General features: G+C 51.4%; 1 protein-coding gene across 1 annotated transcript in view; it reads left to right on the forward strand.

Annotated features, from left to right (window-relative positions):
- The window catches only part of tenm4 (teneurin transmembrane protein 4), a 175,054-nt gene that overhangs the window by 150,280 nt on the left and 3,987 nt on the right, over positions 1-20,787 (forward strand). Inside the window, 4 exon segments of the mRNA XM_030380863.1 lie at positions 3,290-3,525; positions 11,617-11,913; positions 13,720-15,334; positions 19,334-19,476. Of these exon segments, the coding sequence (XP_030236723.1) occupies positions 3,290-3,525; positions 11,617-11,913; positions 13,720-15,334; positions 19,334-19,476 (2,291 nt within the window).

Here is a 20,787-nt window from a genome sequence, read left to right on the forward strand (position 1 = left end):
TCCCGGTGCAGGGTGCATGACTTGTGAAAACTGCTTGTTTGCTGTTCTTCCGAATGTTCCCTCCAAACTCTTTGTAGTCGTGTACACTTCGTTTACCAATATGAAAACACATTGATTTTCTGTCTCCGAGGCCAATTCATAAAACAACGTTGTTGGGCCCACGAGGAAATGTCGGGGCTTTAGGAAACGCAATCAGACCCTAGCAGTCAAAGGCTGCATCGAAACCCCTTCTCTCTCTCTCTCTCTCTCTCTCTCTCTCTCACTCTCTCTCTCTCTCTCTCTCTCTCTCTCTCTCTCTCTCTCTCTCTCTCTCTCTCTCTCTCTCTCTCTGATTTACTCTTCGCCTCTTCGGGCGTTCTGATATCCTGTTCTGTGCCTGACCAGCTGCCGTATTGATTACCGGTTCATAGCTTTGAACTCAGCAGCCCTCCTTCAATTTCTAAAAGATTGTAACGATTTTTCCATCCTCCTCCTCCTGCCCCTCCTCCTCCTCCTCCTCCTCCTGCCTCCTCCTCCTCCTCCTCCTCCTCCTCCTGCCCCTCCTCCTCCTCCTGCTCCTCCTCCTCCTCCTGCCCCTCCTCCTCCTAGTCCTCCTCCTCCTCCTGCTCCTCCTCCTCCTCCTCCCCCTCCTCGTCCTCCTCCTCCTCCTCCTCCTCGTCCTCCTCCTCGTCCTCCTCCTCCTGCTCCTCCTCCTCCTCCTCCTCCTCCACCACCTCCTCCTCCTCCTCCTCCTCCTCCTCCTCCTCCCGCCCCCAGTTCTCGCCGAGTCTACCGTTTGATTTCAAAGAGCTCTCTTCCACATCCGCACCGCCCAGCCCTGGCCTCTCCCGGGCCGCGCGGGGGCAGCTGTGAAACGCAAGAAGCAGAGCTCCGGTGTCCGGCTGACTGGCCGGCCGGGTCGCCCCGGTCACCCCCGCGCGGCTGACCTTGTCCGGGACATCTGCTCCGGGGGGGCGGGCCGGCGCCCGGACGCTCTGCTCCTCTAATTAATTCACCTGGTGTCCGCATTGTAAACGTGACGCAGCGCAGTGATCGCCGGACACCCGCCGCGGCGTTCTGAGGTCCTCTGGTTGGTCTTTATACCCCTCATGAACGCCCCCTCCCTCTGCTGCTGTTGTTTGCTAAGAGAAGGTGTGGTACAACGGTACTTTGCTTTGCTCCGAGATGGGAGATTTGGGTGTCCGTAACATCCGTAAGTGCAGGACAGATGTAAAAGTTAAAAATACATTTTTTTTTTTTTTTAGATGAGAGTAGGAACGGCCCAAAGAAGTAATAAAGATAGGACAGTCTATGCTCTCTGTCCTAGATAAATGCGACAGCTTGCACGGGGAATGTGAGGAGGTCGGAGGATATGTTTTTGGGGTTTTTACGTCGACCCTCGCGGACAAGCTCCCTTCTAGTGATTCGATTGGCCTTCTTCTGATTGGATCACGGCTGTAACGCTGCGGCGCATTCAAACATCATTGCAGTTTCTCAGGTCGCGAGGGCTCAACGCTTTACGAGCGCATTACTGCCAACTCCCCGTTCAGCAATATTGCTTCCTCTTGGCCCGCTCAGTCCCAGAGGACTGACCAATCCCTGAAGTGTCTGTGTGATGGACAGGGGTATGGGCCAATGTAAGGTCAGACCCACCTCCGACCAATACAATCCCTCAGCTCCCAGCAGCGTCACATATCTTCAGGCCCTCCACTCAAGGAAAGGGCAACAAAACGCTAGACGTAACCTCCGCAAACAACAAACAAAACACAAGAACGGGAAGGCTAAACACCCCACCCGACTACGGTACATGTCAGGATTTCCCAGAAGGCACTGCAGCGTGTACATTGTACCGGTTTGGGGAGGTTTTATTTATTCATCCGCGTGTTCATTTATATATTTGCCCGTTGTTGAATGAAGTCGATGAATTAATGGGCTTGTTTGACAAGTCATTAGTTTTGGGCTGCTGGTAATGAGTGGTGTGCTGGGCAGAGGGTCCCTGGCCTGTCGCTGTGTGTGTGGAGGGGAGAGAGGGAGCGCCTCTGTCTGATGAATGTACACGAGATGTTCCCCGGTTACATTAGTCACCAGGCTGGCGCTCAGCACAGCCTGCCTTCACCTGGGGACAACCGACTCACCGGCCTGTGTGTGGTGTGCGTGTGCGCGTGCGTGTGTGCGCGTGTGTGCGTGTGTGTGTGTGTGTGTGTGTGTGTGTGTGTGTGTGTGTGTGTGTGTGTGTGCGTGTGTGTGCGTGTGTGTGTGTGTGTGTGTGTGTGTGTGTGTGTGTGTGTGTGTGTGCTTCTGTGTGTGTGCGCGCGTGCATGCGCGTGATTGTGAGTGTGGGTGGGTGTCTAAGAAGAGTGTTTATGAATGATTGTGTACAGGTGTACGTTTGTGTGTGTGTGGGTGTGCGTGTGTGACTGGCTATCCGGGCTACAGGCTAGCACGCGTGCTCGCCGCCTTGATAGGTTTCATTCCCCAGCGCTCTGGGCGGGCGGTGCAGCTGTAAAACTTTACTCCGACAGTGCTCGGAAACACCCCCCCCCCCCCCCCCCCCCCCCCCCACCCCCCCCCATCCTCTGCTATATCGATCATGTTGTCAGGGAAGAAACACGGTCCCCCTCCCGGTTAAATACGGCTGCCACCGCTGCCTTTCTGCTGAGCAGCCATTTCATACGACTTTATGTTTGTGTTCCCCCGAGATGAATATTTGATTTAGTCCTTTAACTTCACTTAAGAAAGTGCAAACATGCAGTGCCCCCCCCCCCCCCCCACACACACACACACACACACACACACCGGCCCGCCCCCATGTGTGAATAATCAGGCTCACTGTAGTGGTTAACCATCAGCAAGGACTCCCCGTCCACGACTACAGAAGAAATACAGGGCGGAGGTTTTGGAAGACCTTGTCTTAAGTCAGAGGAGTTGTTGTTGTTGTTGTTCTAAGAGGGCAGGTCGTTCATAGATGAGCGGTTTGAGCGGAAGCTATGTCTAAGCGCTAACGTTATGCCCCAGCCTCAAACCCCGAGCCCTAGACATGGCCCTAGCCCCCCCCCCCTAGCCCTCAACTAGAACTCAGTGTTGTTATCTGCTGTTTGTTGTCCTAGAAGCTGCTGGGGGCGGGGGGCTATTTATACTAACATGTAATAAAACAATAATGCATTTTAGTTTCCATCACGACTATTAAACCGTTTATAACGTTGCTTTCAACCCATGCAACCGACGCTGAAGTGTCATCATCCCCAGACCGTCTGACAACCAAACCCCCTCTCACGCCTCTCTCCCCCTCTCTTTTGATCCTCCTTCGCAGACCAAGTGAGGAACAGCTACTACGTAGGGCTGGACGGCTCGCTGCGGCTGGTGCTGGCCAACGGCATGGAGGTGTCCCTGCACACGGAGCCCCACCTGCTGGCCGGCACCGTCAACCCCACGGTCAGCAGGAGGAACGTGACGCTGGCCATCGACAACGGCCTCAACCTGGTGGAGTGGCGGCAGCGCAAGGAGCAGGCGCGCGGCCAGGTCACCGTGTACGGACGCCGCCTCCGGGTAAGGGCGCGCTCGCCGAACCGGGCCGAGCCATCGGTACCGCACACAGTACAGCTTCACCGAGTGTTGCCGTAGCGATGGTGGTGATGCACACAGTACAGTTTCACAGAGTTTTGCCGTAGCGATGACGATGCGTATGGTACGGTTTCACTGTCTGTTGCCGTGGCGATGATGATGATGATGCGTACGGTACGGTTTCACCTTGTGTTGCCGTAGCGACGATGATGCGTACGGTACGGTTTCACCGAGTGTTGCCGTAGCGATGACGATGACGATGATGATGATGATGATGCGTATGGTACGGTTTCACTGTCGGTTGCCGTGGCGATGATGATGATGATGCGTACGGTACGGTTTCACCTTGTGTTGCCGTAGCGACGATGATGCGTACGGTACGGTTGCACCGTGTGTTGCCGTAGCGATGATGGTGATGTGTGCGGTACGGTTTCACCCTGTGTTGCCGTAGCGATGATGATGCATACGGTACGGTTTCACCGTGTGTTGCCGTAGCGATGATGATGCATACGGTACGGTTTCACCGTGTGTTGCCGTAGCGATGATGATGCATACGATACGGTTTCACCGTGTGTTGCCGTAGCGATGATGATGCAATCGTTCAGTGTACCATTTCTTGCTGTGGTGACGATACTCAGGGTGAAACTCAAAGGGCACAGAGGGCGGAATTTGCGTTATATTTTTAGTGCAACCCAGAAATATAGAGAATCAAACACAGCAGTGGACAAGACTAAAATACTAGGATTAAATCATTTTCCACAGAGCAAAGCACAAGGAGCCTGATCTAAAGGTGGCTGTATTTTTCCGCCTGCTGCATATAGGATACAATTCTATTTTGGTTGTACAATTAAAAATTGTTTTGTAACCCTCATAAGGAGGGTTTAACAATATTTAGTGTTAGAATTTACCAGGTTTTGCTTTGGTGTTGAGTCGTGTTGACCAGGGTTGACCTTGTGTTTACCGTTGCCATGGTGATGATCCGTAACACCTAGGAACCAGTACTACACTACTGTTATACAACTTCATAGACAGTATTGCATACTTGTATGCATCATGTTTCCCCCAATTGTCATGAAAAGCATATCCATCTCTTATTATAAAACATATAATATATATAGAACAACAAAGTAAAACCAGATATTACTCAAGACACCAGATGCAGCTGGGGATCTGAGAGTTTCAGAGCACACACGGTTTAAAATATATGAAGTCATTTTCGCTTTCAAGGTGTCCTTCACAATATGTCACCTTTAATCTCCGGAAATAGTCTTCAGTGATTTGATGAATCGAAAATAAGAAGCAAACGAACGGTGTCTGTCAGACAGAAAAAAGTATTTCCCTCTGAAGGCAAGTGAGCCGTGAAGGCATCGGTTCTGAGCGGTACCTCAGGTTTCTAACTGATATAACCGTGACATTTAAGGTGTGAGCGTCCTGGGGGAAGCTTCCCTTTTGATGTGTGTCCACGAGGCTGTAGAAGAATTGGGTGTTGGCCCTTCCCCAGTCTGGTCATCAACCCCTGGGTTAAAAATCAGTCACCAGCCCTGAGTACTGAGTCACCAGGAACCGATAGAACCCCACCACCACCAGCCCCACCGCCTTAAACACCTCAACTCTGTCTCAGAAACCTTAACGTTTCAAAGTGCCTGCTCCTCGTCTCCTCCAGAGCTCTGACTGACGTCTGTCTTCTGGACGGACGGACGGCAGCGACCGGGGGAATAAAGTGGTTTGCTGTTCAGTTTTAGCACTGCAGCTGTCAGACCCGCAGAGAAGCAATAACCCAAGAGGTCAATCGGTGCGACTCGGTTGGCAACGCCCGCCCAGAGCCCAGGCCGGGCGGGGAGATACCGGGGGGAAAATAACGTTCCTTTACCTGATAATGTAGCATCACAGATCGCTTGGATTTACAACGTTTCTCCCCAGCTGCAGCGCGGATCGCAGTGTCTTCAAACAACAGTGCAGCAGTGCACTGAATACAGTTGACATATCCGGTGTCACCTCTTTCTACGTTCACGTCAACATCTACGTTTCTGTGTTCCTGCACGGATCTGAAGGAAACGCCATCCGCCTCCGCTCGCGCGGCCATTAAACGATTCCCCACATCATTCGAGACCCGACGATATTGCGGCGGGAGTTCGGACTAATTGGCCCGTGGTGCTGTTGTCGTGTGTTTTGTTTTCCAGCGGTAAACGCGTCGCGCGGGGCCCTTTGTTGAACTCGTGTTCCATATGCTCCGCTAGACAACGCTAATGGGGGAGGTGCCATTTAGCGCGTGATGGGCTGTTCACTTAATGGTTGCGTCGCTCCTCTACAAGTGGGAGCCTCTAATGTATGGAGCCGCAAGAGACCCTCCCCCCCCATCCCCCGGGGTTTGGGGGGGAGGAGGATGGGGGTGGGGTGCTCCACTAATGACATGAGCAGAAGGATGAGTGCGTTTGAAATCATCGAGCGACCTTGAGTGGCACGTCAAGTGATATTATGTGCGTGGCTGCCTGTGTGTGTGCGTGGCTGCCTGTGTGTGTGTGTGTGGATGTGTGTTGCTGTGTGTCTGTGTGTGTGTGTGTCGGTGTGTGTGTGTGTGTGTGTGTGTGTGAGTGTGTATTGATGTGGATCAGAATGTATCGCCCCGAGTGTGTTTGTCTTACATTGTGTGTGTGTGTGTGTGTGTGTGTGTGTGTGTGTGTATGTACGTGCTTGTGGTATGGGAAACAGCAGCAGTGTGTGCGTTCATGTGGCATCGAAATGTGTGCATTTGTGCCACTCGGTTTGCAATGTATGGGAATCTCAGCAGCTGTGTGTGTGTGTGTGTGTGTGTCACTATGTGTGTAGAGTGTGTGCGTGTGTGTGTTTGTGCGTGTATGAGTGCATACGTGTGTCACTATGTGCGTGTGTGTCCAGATGTATATGTGTCGCTATGTGTGTGTGTCTTTTTGGGAGTTGCGTGAGTTTGTGTGTCTGTGTGTGTGTGTGTGTCTGTGTGTGTGCGCGTGTGTAACAGAGAAGGCGCGGCGCCTCAGTGGCTGTGCTCAGCACATGTGCGTGAGGCCTCCGTGGGCATCTGTGTTTGAGATGGTTCTCGTTGACCACACACGGTACGATACGCCATGCGTGCGTGCGTGCGTGCACGCTTGGCCCCGAGCCAGGCGAGGTAATCTGATGGACCTCGGTCTACCCATCGCCACGACGACACATGGCGCCGCCGGGCCGAGGGGGCGGTGATGGCGAGGACTTCTAATGTATTCTGCGCCGAGGAACGGTGTCCGTCTCCATGGTAACGGCGAGGGTGGGGAGGGGGGGGGGGGGGGAGGGAAGGCTGTCAGCTGGAGTAGTTGTGCAAATGTAACAGTACAGTCTTCCGCTCCCTGCCAAGGCACAGATTTGTGGAGCTGCGCGCTCAGCCTGGAATACAAAGGCAGAGGCAGGAAGCTGCTGTGTGTGGAAACAGGACGTGAAGTATCACTTGGCGGTTTTTGACATACCCACTGCACGGCGGGTTGTTAAGTATGTTCAAGGAACGAAGCGTCGGTGTGATTTCAGCAGACAGCTCTCATATATCATGATAGATTAAACAGGGGGAGTGAACTTAACTGAGTGTGCGTTTGATTGGTAATGAAAACCGACGAAAAAGATTTGCTTTTTTTTTGGGGGGGGGGGGGCTACTTTTGTAACGGTGTATTGGGCACATCGTCTGGCTAAAGAGGTCCTTTTTTACTGGAGCTATTTTCACAGGAGTAACGTTTCTTTTTAATGGAGCCCTGATTGGAACTGCTGGAGTGTGGCCTAACTACCTCCCTTCCTTTCCACGCACGTCCTCTTGCGTAAAGATCTGCCTGACGCCGGCCCTGTCCAATTTAAAATAATTCCCACTTGAGTGGGTTCCTGGGTTCTCCCGAGAGCCGGGAGCTGTAAGAGCTTTCTCACAGCTCAGCGACCCCCGTGTCAGCCGTATCCTCATCCTTCTCCTCTAACACACCAGGGGTGTATCTGCCGGTCCACTATAGCCTGGACCCCCACCACCACACCTCCCGTGGCCCGACCAACCGTCCCCCATATTAAGAGGGATCTCTCTCCCGGCCGTTTTAATATCCACTTCCGTCATACACTTTCTCGGCAAAACACGATTGAAGATCCTTCGCCATATATTTTGACTTCCTATTTGGTCATTTTGCAGGGGCCGTTTATCCGAGGGGACTTAGAGTGATGTTCCTTTTGTTTTAGATTCATCTTGTGTTATGTTGCTAAACAGCAGGTAGGGGTTAGGGCATCTTGCCCACCCAACCACTAAATCAACCCCACCTCCATGCTTCCGCAATCTCCAGTCGGTCTGTCGGTCGTTCGTGTCGACTCAAACGCAGAAGTGTAGCCCGCCAGATGCATGACGGATAGCTCAACCTTCCGGCTGCTAAAGTCGGCCCGTGTCGACCTGTAGGCGGATCTATCCATCGTGCATCTGGGGTGCAACACTCCCCTGTGTGATGTCACTAAAGGGCTCTATTTATAAATGGCTGGTAATGGCTCATCAACCTCACACTCGGTGGTAAACCACCAAGTATACAGTGGCTACAGCTGCGAGGGGACTGCAGCTAAGAGACTTTGGGGTAATTGACTCGGGGCGGTCTATTCCTCATGTTGACACCTGTGGCCACACCAGTCGCCACAGGTTTCAACGCGCCGCCGCGGAGTTGCTCCTGCAGTTCATGAGAGGTGCCCAGGTCTCTCGCTCGTGTGGAGAACTTTGCTTACCGTTCGTTCTCTCCTCGCAAGACTGGCGGTGCCCTGGTTAAGAGGCCCGCCCGGGACCCCATGGGGGGGGTCCCGTCCCCCCTCCCCTAAACACCCCCTGTCATTCAGCACGCTCAAATTACTAGTGTCGCTCCCCAAACCCCCCCGCAGGGAGAAGGGCTCTTCAGGCAGCTCTGGCTCCGAGGGTAAAGTGATCTTCTTAGTAGGTCCCGCTGACGTTAATTGGCTGCGGTGTAATTGTCCCTTCACAGATGAGAGGGCGCGCCGCGCTGGGGAAACCGAGTGGAATACCCGGCGTCTCTGTAGCCCCCCCTACCCCTACGAGGCTACCCTTCTCTACCCTGAGCCCCCCCCCCCCCCCCCCCAACATATACCCTTATAGCACCCCCCGGTCCTTCCTCCCCGTCTACGCCCTACACACCCACCGACGTCCTCCTCACCCTCCCCTCCACGCCCTACGCACCCCACTAAGGCCCCCCCCCCCCCGCCCCTCGCTGATACCCTCCCTGCTCCCTGCATGATAAGATGACTCCTTATTGATCCCCAGACGAGGTGATTTGGGTGTTTACAGGCAGGAGGTAGACAGGTGAAAAGTAGAGGTGCCAAGGATATGACAAACGAAGACGCAATGTAATAAAACATAAATACGTAGTACAATAGACGGGGACGAAACATATCATGTCATCTATAAAGAATAAACAACTGAACAAACCAATGTGTGGGTTTAGATATTAAAAGGGGGAACTAGAAGGAGGTAGATCCTATTCTGAAGTGTAGGCTGACGGGCTCCGACGCTGTTGTACAGCCTGATGGCCCGCTTCCCCCCAGCCCTCCCCCAGGAGGCCTCCCCCCCCCCCCCCCCCCTCCAGCCCCCCCCAGGAGGCCTCCCCACCCCCCCCCCCTCCAGCCCTCCCCCAGCAGGCCTCTGGCTTGCAGCCAGCATTAGCTTTAGGGGCTGCTTTAAAGCTTGCTGAGGCGTTGCCAAGGGAGCTGGTTCTGAACCTGGAGAGGCCCATGCAGGTTAATCAGAGACACACACTCTGTGTCTTTGTGTATGTGTGTGTGTATGTGTTTTGAGGTTGTGATTGTGTGCGCGTTTGTGTGTGTGTGTGTGTGTGTGTTTTGAGGTTGTGTGTGTGTGTGTGTACGTGTGTGTGTGTGTGTGTGTGTGTGTCTGTGTGTTGGGTTGTGTGGGTGATGTTTGTGCGTGCACTGTATATGCACGTGCTTGTGTACATTTCTATGTATATATATACACAGATATATCTGTGTATATTGGTGTGAGTGTGCGTGTGTGTGTGTGAATTTGTTTGTGTGAATGTGTGTGTGTGTGTGCGTGTGTGTGTGATGGTGGTGCATAGGAAGGGAGTGGAGGTCGTTTAATTAAAGTCTGTGGTTCTCTCCACCAACATTTTCCCCTCTGATCGAGCAGATGGCCTGGAAAGGGGAGGGTCTGCCCCGGCCACGTAAGACCTCCTTCCTGCCGGAGTTTAGAGCCCCCCCCTCCTCCCCTCGCGCTCAGCCCGCGGGGGAATCGCCGGAAGAGAGATGAAGGAATAAAGAGAGAGAGCAGCGGGGGTCAGTCACCGGCATCCTGTCCACCTCGACATGGATGTCTGGGGAAACGGACCCCATTCAGAGAGTGGGGGTCTACATGCTCCCGATCACAGCCCTCACCACGGGGGGGGGGGGGGGGGCGGGCCCCGGGAGACGCAGCCCGCTGAGTTCACATCGACCGCAGCCCCCGTCTGTGCGGCGGCGGTGGAGCGACGCGACGCTTCGACGCGCCTCAAACTTCCGACATCAGTCGCTCCCCGGCGCCAATCGATTCTTCTTTTTTCCTTCAGCCCTTTTCCAATTTGTGGAAATTGGCTAAATCAAAAATCACAGACGTTCTTTGGTGGTTCTTCCTCTGTAAGTGCTCAGAATGATTTTAATGATCAACGGGCGCGGCAATTCTGAGCTTGAAAAGGCAGACAGACTCAGGATGGGATGGAAGTCAAAGGAAAGTGGTAAGAGTGGTAATTATTGTAGCTGCAACACTTTGTTATATCTGTGACTTCAAGGTTTTCTATAACCAAAATACAAAAACAACTATGAGAACAATTTGAAAATACATTTTTGATGATAGAAACTCCCGTTCCAAGGTCTCACCGCAAAGAAAGAGAGATGGGCACGAAAAAATCCCATTCATTCACCTGATTACTGTACTTTACTTTCATTCTGATATTTGATCATAACACTGCACTGTCCTTGAGGTCATTAATGAGCAGAGAGGCTGTGGGGCTACTTTCTCAAGGATGCCTACAGTTCAGACTACGGACATTGGGGTTCGAACCGGGAACCTTTTGGCTGTGAGTCAAAAACGGGCAGTTCGTTTTTGGGTTTAAACAATGTTTGTGTAAGCAGATGTCCAGCCATGGAAGAAGTCGGGGTCGCAAACATTTTCGTACCTAGAAACGGCTTCCTAGAAAAGGTTGGAAACATTTTATCCGACCTGTGCTACGCCTACACACGTTGGAACATGCTTTTATTCAAGTTTAGGACACATTTATAATGTGATATTTCCAAAATGTGTTGCTTTGTGCATTTAATCAATTGTTTTATAATGTAATGGTTGACATTGATGTTTTGAGATAATTTGTTGTTGCTTTATAATTACACTTTGAGAAAATTGTGGTGGCTAAATAACATACAGCCCACATAAGCAGCGTTGCTGCAGCGTGACCATTTCTTTCCACTGTTACCCTCTGGCAATGGCCTTCTTGCAGTAATGTTGCGCATAAAGAGGGCCCTGACACTCCATGCGCAGTCACTGCAGTTGTATCTATCAATTCTTTACCGTCTGCATATTACAATTTGGTGGTACACCTAAAGTCCAAGGTTGGTAAACACCGCACTAGTCGTTATTACCCATTATCCTTGTCTCACTCCTCCTCTTCCCTCTCTCCCTCTCCCCCTTTCTTTGTTTCTTTCTCCCTCTCTCCTACTTTGTCCATCTCTCTCTCTCTCATCCCCCACTCTTTCTCTCCCTTTCTTTCTTTCTCTCTCCCTCTCTCCTACTTTGTCTCTCTCTCTCTCTCTCTCTCTCTCTCTCTCTCTCTCTCTCTCTCTCTCTCTCTCTCTCTCTCTCTCTCTCTCTCTCTCTCTCTCTCTCTCGCCCCCCCCTCTCTCTCTCTCTCGCCCCCCCTCTCTCTCTCTCGCCCCCCCTCTCTCATCCCCCACTCTCTCTCTCTCGCCCCCCCCCTCTCTTACACACTCTCGCTCTCTCTCGCCCCCCCCCCCCCCCCCCCCCCCCCTCTCCCTCCCTCCCTCCATCCCTCGTACCACCTCCAGGTCCACAATAGGAACCTGCTGTCGCTGGACTTCGACCGGATCACACGAACGGAGAAGGTGTACGACGACCACCGGAAGTTCACCCTGAGGATCCAGTACGACCAGGCGGGCCGGCCCACCCTCTGGGCCCCCAGCAGCCGGCTCAACGGCGTCAACGTCACCTACTCCCCGGGGGGGCACGTGGCTGGGATCCAGAGGGGCACCATGTCGGTGCGCATGGAGTACGACCCCAACGGACGCATCACCTCCCAGATCTTTGCCGACGGCAAATCATGGAGCTACACCTACCTAGAGAAGGTAGGATAAGATAGTTCTTTATCCATCCCGGACAGGAAGTCTTTGAGCTGCTCCAACCTGTACAAGGTGTCATAAGAGAATTTAAGATGGTTCTTTATTGATCCCAGACAGGAATTCTTTGAGCTACATCAACCTTGAGAAGTTAAGGACAAGGTGTTTGATTCTTTAGAGATGTATTGCACCTGTAGAGCAGCAGTTGAAGGCCATATAGAATGTTTAACAATCCAAAAAGTTTTCTTTTTGTGGAGGCTCCCTGCGGAATCTTGACGAGGACATTTTGGGAGTCTCTAAAAAATACAACATTTTACTTTTTAAGCTTATAATTAGCCTTCACCGAGCCAATCATGTTTGTTTTTTGTTTTATCTGATTTAATTTAATCTTGGCTATATTTTCTCCTGCTGATCTTAAACTCATCAATCAATATTATTTGTACCTATACACTGTTTATATTTGTTATTTTATCAAGTGCATAAAGCTCACTGTTTACTTTATCTCTGCCATCATGTTCTTAACTGTCTACCGGCTTATCTGATGTAAAAGTCCTTTGAAAAGGGCTAAACAAACAAAGGTTATGATTATTATTATTATTTCAGACTGCGGTCTCCACTGGATAGAGGCGTCTTAACGTTAAGATGTGTTTGCAATAAGAAGACATACATGTTGTATAAAAAGGCTGGGATTGATCCCACTGTCTCAACATGGTGGGAGAGCCTAAAATAGCCAAAATGACATGAACCAAAAGAAATGTCAGTTGAGGCTTGCTAATTAAAGGCGAGACCGTTGCAGCCAATGTAAAAGGCTTCAATGCTGTGTCTTAACAGCTGTAACCCTGTTAATAGTTAGCAGTCAGCCCCCTCTTTTAAGCCATGCACTAAGATGCTGGCAGCCCGTTGTGACAGCCATAGAAATAATTTAATGGCGTTTTTTGTGGCATGCAAGTGCACTGACTGTGGCAGCCATTTTACCGTGTTGTGTTCGTGTCCCTCATGCTGCTTGGTTCAAAGGATCCGACAGACAGGAAATAAGGAGCTGTCCCTTCAGGAAATGATGTGTCATGGGAGGATCAACAGCTTAGTTTTAATATGGAAATGAATTTGGAGTGTTAATACGTTAACCCTTTGAATAATAATACAAACAATATTATAACTGCTGCTGCTACTACTAAAACTTGAATAATATACTAATAATAAAAATTATAATCATAATAATAGCAATGATCAATATATAACCAGAACAATATTATTTATATTAAAAATACATATCATAATAATAATAATAATTATAATAATTAAAACATAAATAATAAATTAACAATTATAAACAGTTTTATAATCATAATCGAATAATGCTTTTGATAATAAATTCGTTTTTCTGTGGTCTGCCATGAAAGTGCATTGGAATAATAATCTTGCAAAGTTTATTGTGCCTTATTTCCTTGAGTACGAGCTACGTAGGTAACAAGCTGAACTCATTAAGAGCTACTTAGTGTTATGTTGAACGTTGTTTATACATTTCATTTGTGAAATTGTTTCGCTATGTAATTGCTGTGTTTAAGATACGCACAATTGGTTATTATTTCACTTGCGACTTGTTTCTTTATTGAGAGGCAATCTGGTATGTGAAGAAATAAATCCATAAAAAAACAAATTAAATAAATTAGCATGAAAGACTTTCCAAGAAGTACAATGTTCTCGGATGAAATGCGTGAACCCCGCTGTACTGCCAAATAGCAGTCGCTGCGTCCAGAAGACGGTCCGAGCGGTCGTAACGGCATTCTCTCCTCTATCTCTGCATTCTCTCCTCAGTCCATGGTGCTGCTGCTCTACAGCCAGAGGCAGTACATCTTCGAGTTCGACAAGAACGACCGGCTCTCGTCGGTGACCATGCCCAACGTGGCGCGCCAGACCCTGGAGACGACCCGCTCCATCGGCTACTACCGCAACACCTACCGGCCCCCAGAGGGCAACGCCTCGGTGCTGCAGGACTACAGCGAGGACGGCCAGCTCCTCCAGACCGCCTACCTGGGCACCGGCCGCCGCGTGGTCTACAAGTACGGCAAGCTGGACAAGCTGCTGGAGATCCTGTACGACACCACCCGCGTCGCCTTCTCCTACGACGAGGTGTCGGGCATGCTGAAGACGGTGAACCTGCAGAGCGAGGGCTTCACCTGCACCATCCGCTACCGGCAGATCGGCCCGCTCATCGACCGGCAGATCTTCCGCTTCAGCGAGGAGGGCATGGTGAACGCCCGCTTCGACTACGTCTACGACAACAGCTTCCGGGTGACCAGCATGCAGGCGGTCATCAACGAGACGCCCATGCCCATCGACCTGTACCGCTACGACGACGTGTCGGGCAAGACGGAGCAGTTCGGCAAGTTCGGCGTCATCTACTACGACATCAACCAGATCATCACCACGGCGGTGATGACGCACACCAAGCACTTTGACGCCTACGGCCGCGTCAAGGAGGTGCAGTACGAGATCTTCCGCTCGCTCATGTACTGGATGATGGTGAACTACGACAACATGGGCCGCGTGGTGGTGAAGGAGCTGAAGGTGGGGCCCTACGCCAACACCACGCGCTACACCTACGAGTACGACGCCGACGGGCAGCTGCAGGCGGTGTCCATCAACGACAAGCCCCTGTGGCGCTACAGCTACGACCTCAACGGCAACCTGCACCTGCTGAGCCCCGGCAACACGGGGCGCCTCACGCCGCTGCGCTACGACCCGCGCGACCGCATCACGCGGCTGGGCGACGTGCTGTACCGCGTGGACGAGGACGGCTTCCTCAAGCAGCGCGGCAACGACTACTTTGAGTACAGCTCGGCCGGACTGCTCACCAAGGTGTACAACCGGGTGAGCGGCTGGAGCATCCGCTACCGCTACGACGGGCTGAGCCGCCGCGTGTCCAGCCGCAGCAGCGCGGGCCACCACCTGCAGTTCTTCTACGCCGACCTGTCCAGCCCCACGCGGGTCACCCACATGTACAACCACACCAGCTCGGACATCACCTCGCTGTACTACGACCTGCAGGGCCACCTGTTCGCCATGGAGCTCAACAGCGGCGACGAGTTCTACGTGGCGTGCGACAACATCGGCACGCCGCTGGCCGTGTTCAGCGGCGCCGGCCTCATGATCAAGCAGATCCTGTACACGGCGTTCGGCGAGGTCTACCTGGACACCAACCCCAGCTTCCAGGTGGTCGTGGGCTACCAGGGCGGGCTGTACGAGCCACTCAGCCGGCTGGTGCACATGGGCCGGCGGGACTACGACGTGATGGCGGGCCGTTGGACCACGCCCGACCACGAGGTGTGGGCGCGGCTTAACAGCGACCACATCGTTCCCTTCAACCTGTACATGTTCAAGAACAACAACCCGCTGAGCAACAACGAGGAGACCAAGTGCTACATGACAGGTGGGTCTGATTGTTCATTCTGCACTCGGAGAGAGAGGATGGGCCGTACCCCTCTTGGATAGAGCAGACGGTCCATTCTCCTCTTTAGGAAGGTCAGATGGTCCATACTCCTGTTGGAAAGGTCAGACGGTCCATACTCCTGTTAGATAGAGCAGATGGTTCATACTCCTGTTAGATAGAGCAGATGGTCCATTCTCCTCTTTAGGAAGGTCAGACGGTCCATACTCCTGTTGGAAAGGTCAGACGGTCCACACTCCTGTTAGATAGAGCAGGTGGTTCATACTCCTGTTAGATAGAGAAGATGATCCATAGTCATTTTAAATAGGTAAGATGGTCCATGCTCCCCTTAGATAGGACAGATGGTCCATACCCCCGTTAGTAAGGTGAGATTGGCCATGAGTATACAACTACCTACAACAACGGGGTTGGCAGTAGCTCAGGGGGGTAGAGCGGGTCAGCTGGCAACCAGAAGGTCGCTAGTTCGATCCCCGGCTCCTCCTAGATACGTGTTGTCCCTTAGCAAGACACCTAACTGACTGCTCCAAACGAGTTGGCTGTTGACTCAGTTGTTGGATAAAAGTGTAAACAAAATCCCCTAAATTGTAATCGGCCATACCATTCTTAGATGAAGAGGCTAATCCATAGTCCATGATACATACTCCAGTTATATAGAACAGGGGGTCCATACTCTTAGGCCGTCTGTAGGTCTAAACGTCTATCCTCCGCTGAGAGAAGACAGTCTGCCTGTTGCTCCGTGACAGACGGGTCTGAACTTTCCTCTTCCACTTGCTCTTAGAAGGTCGCTTTGAGCTCTGTGACTGGTAGGTCACAACGCCCCTGCCGCACTCAGAGACCATCAGCTGCTCGTTTCTCTACGACTGCTAGGTCAGAGGAGGCGTCCTCCACTTAGAGGGAGCAGGTTTACCACTCGTGCTCACCACCTGAAGTTATGACAGGCGGATTCAGAACGAGAGCGGGATATTTAGCCCCCAAAACGGTTATTTACAAGGGTGACCTCCCCCCGGTGTCGACGACTGAGTCTCACTGATTTCCGGGGGAACACGGGAGGGTGACAGATGGTGTGGGAACAGAACAAAGGCGGCAGAAGCTACACTGACAGATATCCTCGTTTACTAAGTCATGAGACGGCTGCTGGAATAATCACTTGGGTGTTTTGTCGCTTTGTTTGTTTAGGTTGTGTTGTCGATTTTCGGCACACCGTTGCCGAAAGACAACAGGGGCGTGTGCAATGGTATTTCCTGCCAACGGTAAATTGAAAAAGGTGGAAAATGTTACAAGAGCTATCTCGCTGGGACTTTGTTTCCCCCCGCTCAGAGAACCGCTGTGGTTGTGAATTTGAGTCTATGCGCTCGTGTGTGTTTGGATTGTGCGCGTTGGAGCTTGTGTGCGGGCATGTGTATGTAAGAGAGCAAAAGACTATGTGACTTTTTAAAATTGTATTGTACGTGCCTGACATGTATGTGTGTGGGTGAGTGTTTGGGTCTGTCTGTATGAGTGTATGTCTCTGTGTGTGTTTGTGTTAACATGTGTGTGTTTAAAGGAGTGTTTGTTTGTGTCTGCGTGCATGTGTCTGTGTGTGTGTGTGTGTCTGTGTGTGCGTGTGTGTTGTGTATTTGTGTGGATGTGTGTGTGCGTGTGTGTGTGTATGTGCGTGTGCTTGCGTGAGCGCCGCGTATCATTTATGGCTCTCCAAAGGAAACAATGGTGTGGAGCAAAGACCCCTCTGTGGCCGCGCGGTCGGAACTGTTCCCAGAAAGAGCACATCATCCCTGGGTTGCTTTGTGGTACGCTGGGGGTAAAAGGCAGAGGAAGCTGCCCAGCGGAGTGCACAATGAAGAGCTGGCCAGGGGAGGCAGCTCTGGCCTCCACTGCTGAGAGCAAGTCCGCACGTTGAAGGATGAGCCCTGTTCAAAGTGGACACAACCAAAACAATTATATATAAATAACACGGTTCTAACCTAAAAGGATGGGGATCTTCACATGCATAATTCAGACCAACGGTGTGTTAATTCCATTTGTATTTTTCTCTTGTAAAAGCGATTCTCAATGAGACCAACCTGATTAATACATATTCATTATGAGGCTTTTGTTACCCTGACAATGATAGGAGAAAAACACTTAATAATACGGTATTATTTGCAGGGAGGATAGTGTACTGTCTAGGGGGGTCAACTCCGAGACGATGGGAGTTTATTTGGAGGCGTCCTTAAGCCTTTTTCCTGCTTTCCCTTAATGACCTGCATCTCAATTCACTGTATGACACATTGAATTGAGATGCAGGTCACTGCTTATTACAAAATCGTTTCAATTTCACATATATTTTATAAAGGGTAAAAGCGCTATTCGAATATTTACAATGTTTTTTCACAGTCCTGGTTTTAGCCACTTAACCAAACTGCACGTACATTTAATGAGATCCAATTCACATACATTATGCCGTTAATTCTCGACACTCTACACCCGTCTGACAACCGATATAAAAGCACCCAGCCGAGAACTGCCAACCTTCACTCATTCGTCCCGACTTGACAACGAAAAGAAAGCGCATTATATATATTTTTGCTGTTTCAGGTGAGCAATAGCTCTCGGCTGCTCTGTGTTTAAGCAGAGCTGTTTCCTGCTCCCTGGCAGCCCAGCTGAGTGTCGTTTGGCTCCACTCCCCCATTAGGGCCCTCGCTGGCATTTGAATGCTAAACAGACCGTTAGATACAGCGGAGAGGGTCTGCCTCGATTGTGATTGATGCCGCTGACATTTCCATTCCTTTCACTAAATTGCTCCGGTTCCTTTCATTGTCCTCAAATTTGTATTTAAAAAAGCTTTGTCAGGTGACACAAGGTGCCAGTGCCACGCCAGCCCCCCTCCCCCGGGGGTCACAGCCATCATTTTGATGTCTTTTACAAATATATTGTGAGTGCTGCGCCGCCATTGGTCGGATTCAACAGGCTGGCACTCCCGATTCTTCCCTCAAGCCCCTTCCCCCCTTTTTATACACACAAGAGGGATAATGGTTAGTAATTAATTAGTAGTAGTAGCGCCGATACAAGGGAGAACATATCACAGAAAGCGGGCCATAGGTCGAGCTAATTGCTCGCAGGCCTGTGCAATCCCACTTTAATTCAATATTTTTCCACATGTGATAATCATTGATCCCCATACACCCCAGGATAACCCCTGCTACATCTGGCCCCGGACGTAAAGCTGCTTTAGAACGGGCCTGAAGGGTGTAGCGCTCCCCTGTTGACAGCGGCCTGGAGCGCAGACCCAGCTGCCATCTGTCATTAGTGGAACACCTGTAGCTGTTGTTTGTTATGAATCGCCATCAACTGGAGAGGTAATCAAAGCGTGGCCAGGTTCAGGGGCCGGGTCGAGTGTGTGGAGCAGGGCTGAAGAGGGCTTCAAGGGGACACTCCACCAAGCTGCTGTTGTTAGCGTCTTGCGGACGTTTCCTCTGGGAAGCGACGAGCGACTGTGTCTCCACTCGGCTGACCGTCTGACCCGGGGTTCCCAATGCAGACGGTATTTTTTTCTAACGAGCCACCCATTAGCCCCAGCCATGTGCCTACATGCCTGCTAGCTCGCTCGACAGCAAAGCATAGGCTATCATAGCATGTTCGGATAAAGAGACAAAATTAGCATACATTTAAATTGTGTATGCTTACATAAGGCCTGTATGTAATCAAGCATACTATTTCTTTATGGTAAATACAATCTTTGCTTATGTATGAAAATACATTTATTTTTACCGTTTTATTAGTTATCTTAAGAGCAACCAAGCAGTTCATGCATGGTTGCTCCTTTAGTGCCCTCTTGTGGACCCCCATTCGGCTCTCAACCCACACTTTGAGAACCACCGTTCCTCTGCTTATTCCCTCAAGCCTGCTGCCCTCAGTTTGTTACCAACAACTCGGCCCCCTGCTACTCTACCTGTATGCTTCTAACATAGCACGACGTCCTCCGTCCTCCTCCCCCCTCCACAGATGTGAACAGCTGGCTGGTGACCTTTGGCTTCCAGCTGTACAACGTGATCCCGGGCTACCAGAAGCCCAACACTGACACCATGGAGCCCTCCTACGAGCTGCGCAGCACCCAACTCAAGATGCAGGAGTGGGACAGCACCAAGGTGAGCCAGACCGCCACGCACCTGTGTTCTCCACACCTCAGTCCTCGCCAAAGATAGTTCACACCAGTCCGCCAGATCGCCTTCTGCCTTTCCCAAAAAATCGTTAGCTCACAGACACGCTCTCTGGGAGTCGGGTTCTCAGTGTACACACTGGTGGGGAGGGGGTGGGGAGGGGTAGTGATCAGGGCCAAACCGCGGCCCAGTGATCCGGGTCTTTGCACTCTGTCCTCCTCTTTGGGGAAAGGGGGTCAGGCTAAACAGCTCTTGTAATTGTTCTGCCATTAGGGAAATTCACTCTCCATTCCCCCCCCACCACTTGCCATCGATTTCAGCTCCCAGCTACACCCTCAGACATGCTCTGGTTCCCGCCTTTATCAGCCCTTTTTAGTCGCCTCCCAACTCACCTGAATTATTGAACAGGCAGCCGCCGCCACGGCCCCGGGTCGGGTGACGGCTTCTTCTGAACGGCAGCCATCGGCCAGGCCAAGTGACGGGCTGAACGGGGGAACAGACGGGTGAACATCACCCCGTTCCCTCGCCTCAACATGATAGGCTTTTCATGGGCAGTAAGAGCAGGACTCGTCCCCCTTTTGGAAAGCCCTAAAAGCTTTCGAAGGTAATGAGTGAAACCACTCTCAGTGGAAGGCTAGATTCCTGAACCCAAACGCCTGAACGGAGAGGCAGATGAAGATGCAGAAAAGGAAACTAGAGGGTGAAAACTGAGTGTCACTTTCTATTCGACAGAGAAAGCCGTTAAAGATGGATTGTATTCGATTCAAGGTATTAATATTCCACGCAAGGAGGAGTTATGTAACGTGTGCATTAAAAAACCTTCTTAAATTAGGACCAACTAGGTGGTATGAGTCAACCCCACACATCCCGCCCTGCGGTTGTTTACAATGTGTCATTATCCTCGCTGGCAAACAATATAGGAATCAACATTTGAAACGGTACGGAAAACCTTGACATGCGTGTAAGTGTTCACTGGCTATTAAATAAACGTACCGCCTAACACCAAAGACTCACAGAGGCAAGTTCGTCCAGATGGATCCTGGAGGTGGACTAAGGCAGACTGCTACAGTCCGTTCTACAGGGGGATGAACCATAATGCACCCCCAGTGCCTTGACAGTGCAGCAACGGGGGGTACCATACACAGAGCAGGGTACAGTGCATCTGGGATCCAGCAGTCCTACTATGTAACAGCAGATCTCCTTGGGGGGGGGGGGGGGGGGGGGGGGGGGGGGGGGGGGGGGGGGGGGGGGGGGGGGGGGGGGGGGGGGGGGGGGGGGGGGTGGGGGGGGGGGGGGGGG

Source organism: Gadus morhua, chromosome 16 (assembly GCF_902167405.1).
Source record: "Gadus morhua chromosome 16, gadMor3.0, whole genome shotgun sequence".
Lineage (NCBI taxonomy): Eukaryota > Metazoa > Chordata > Actinopteri > Gadiformes > Gadidae > Gadus > Gadus morhua.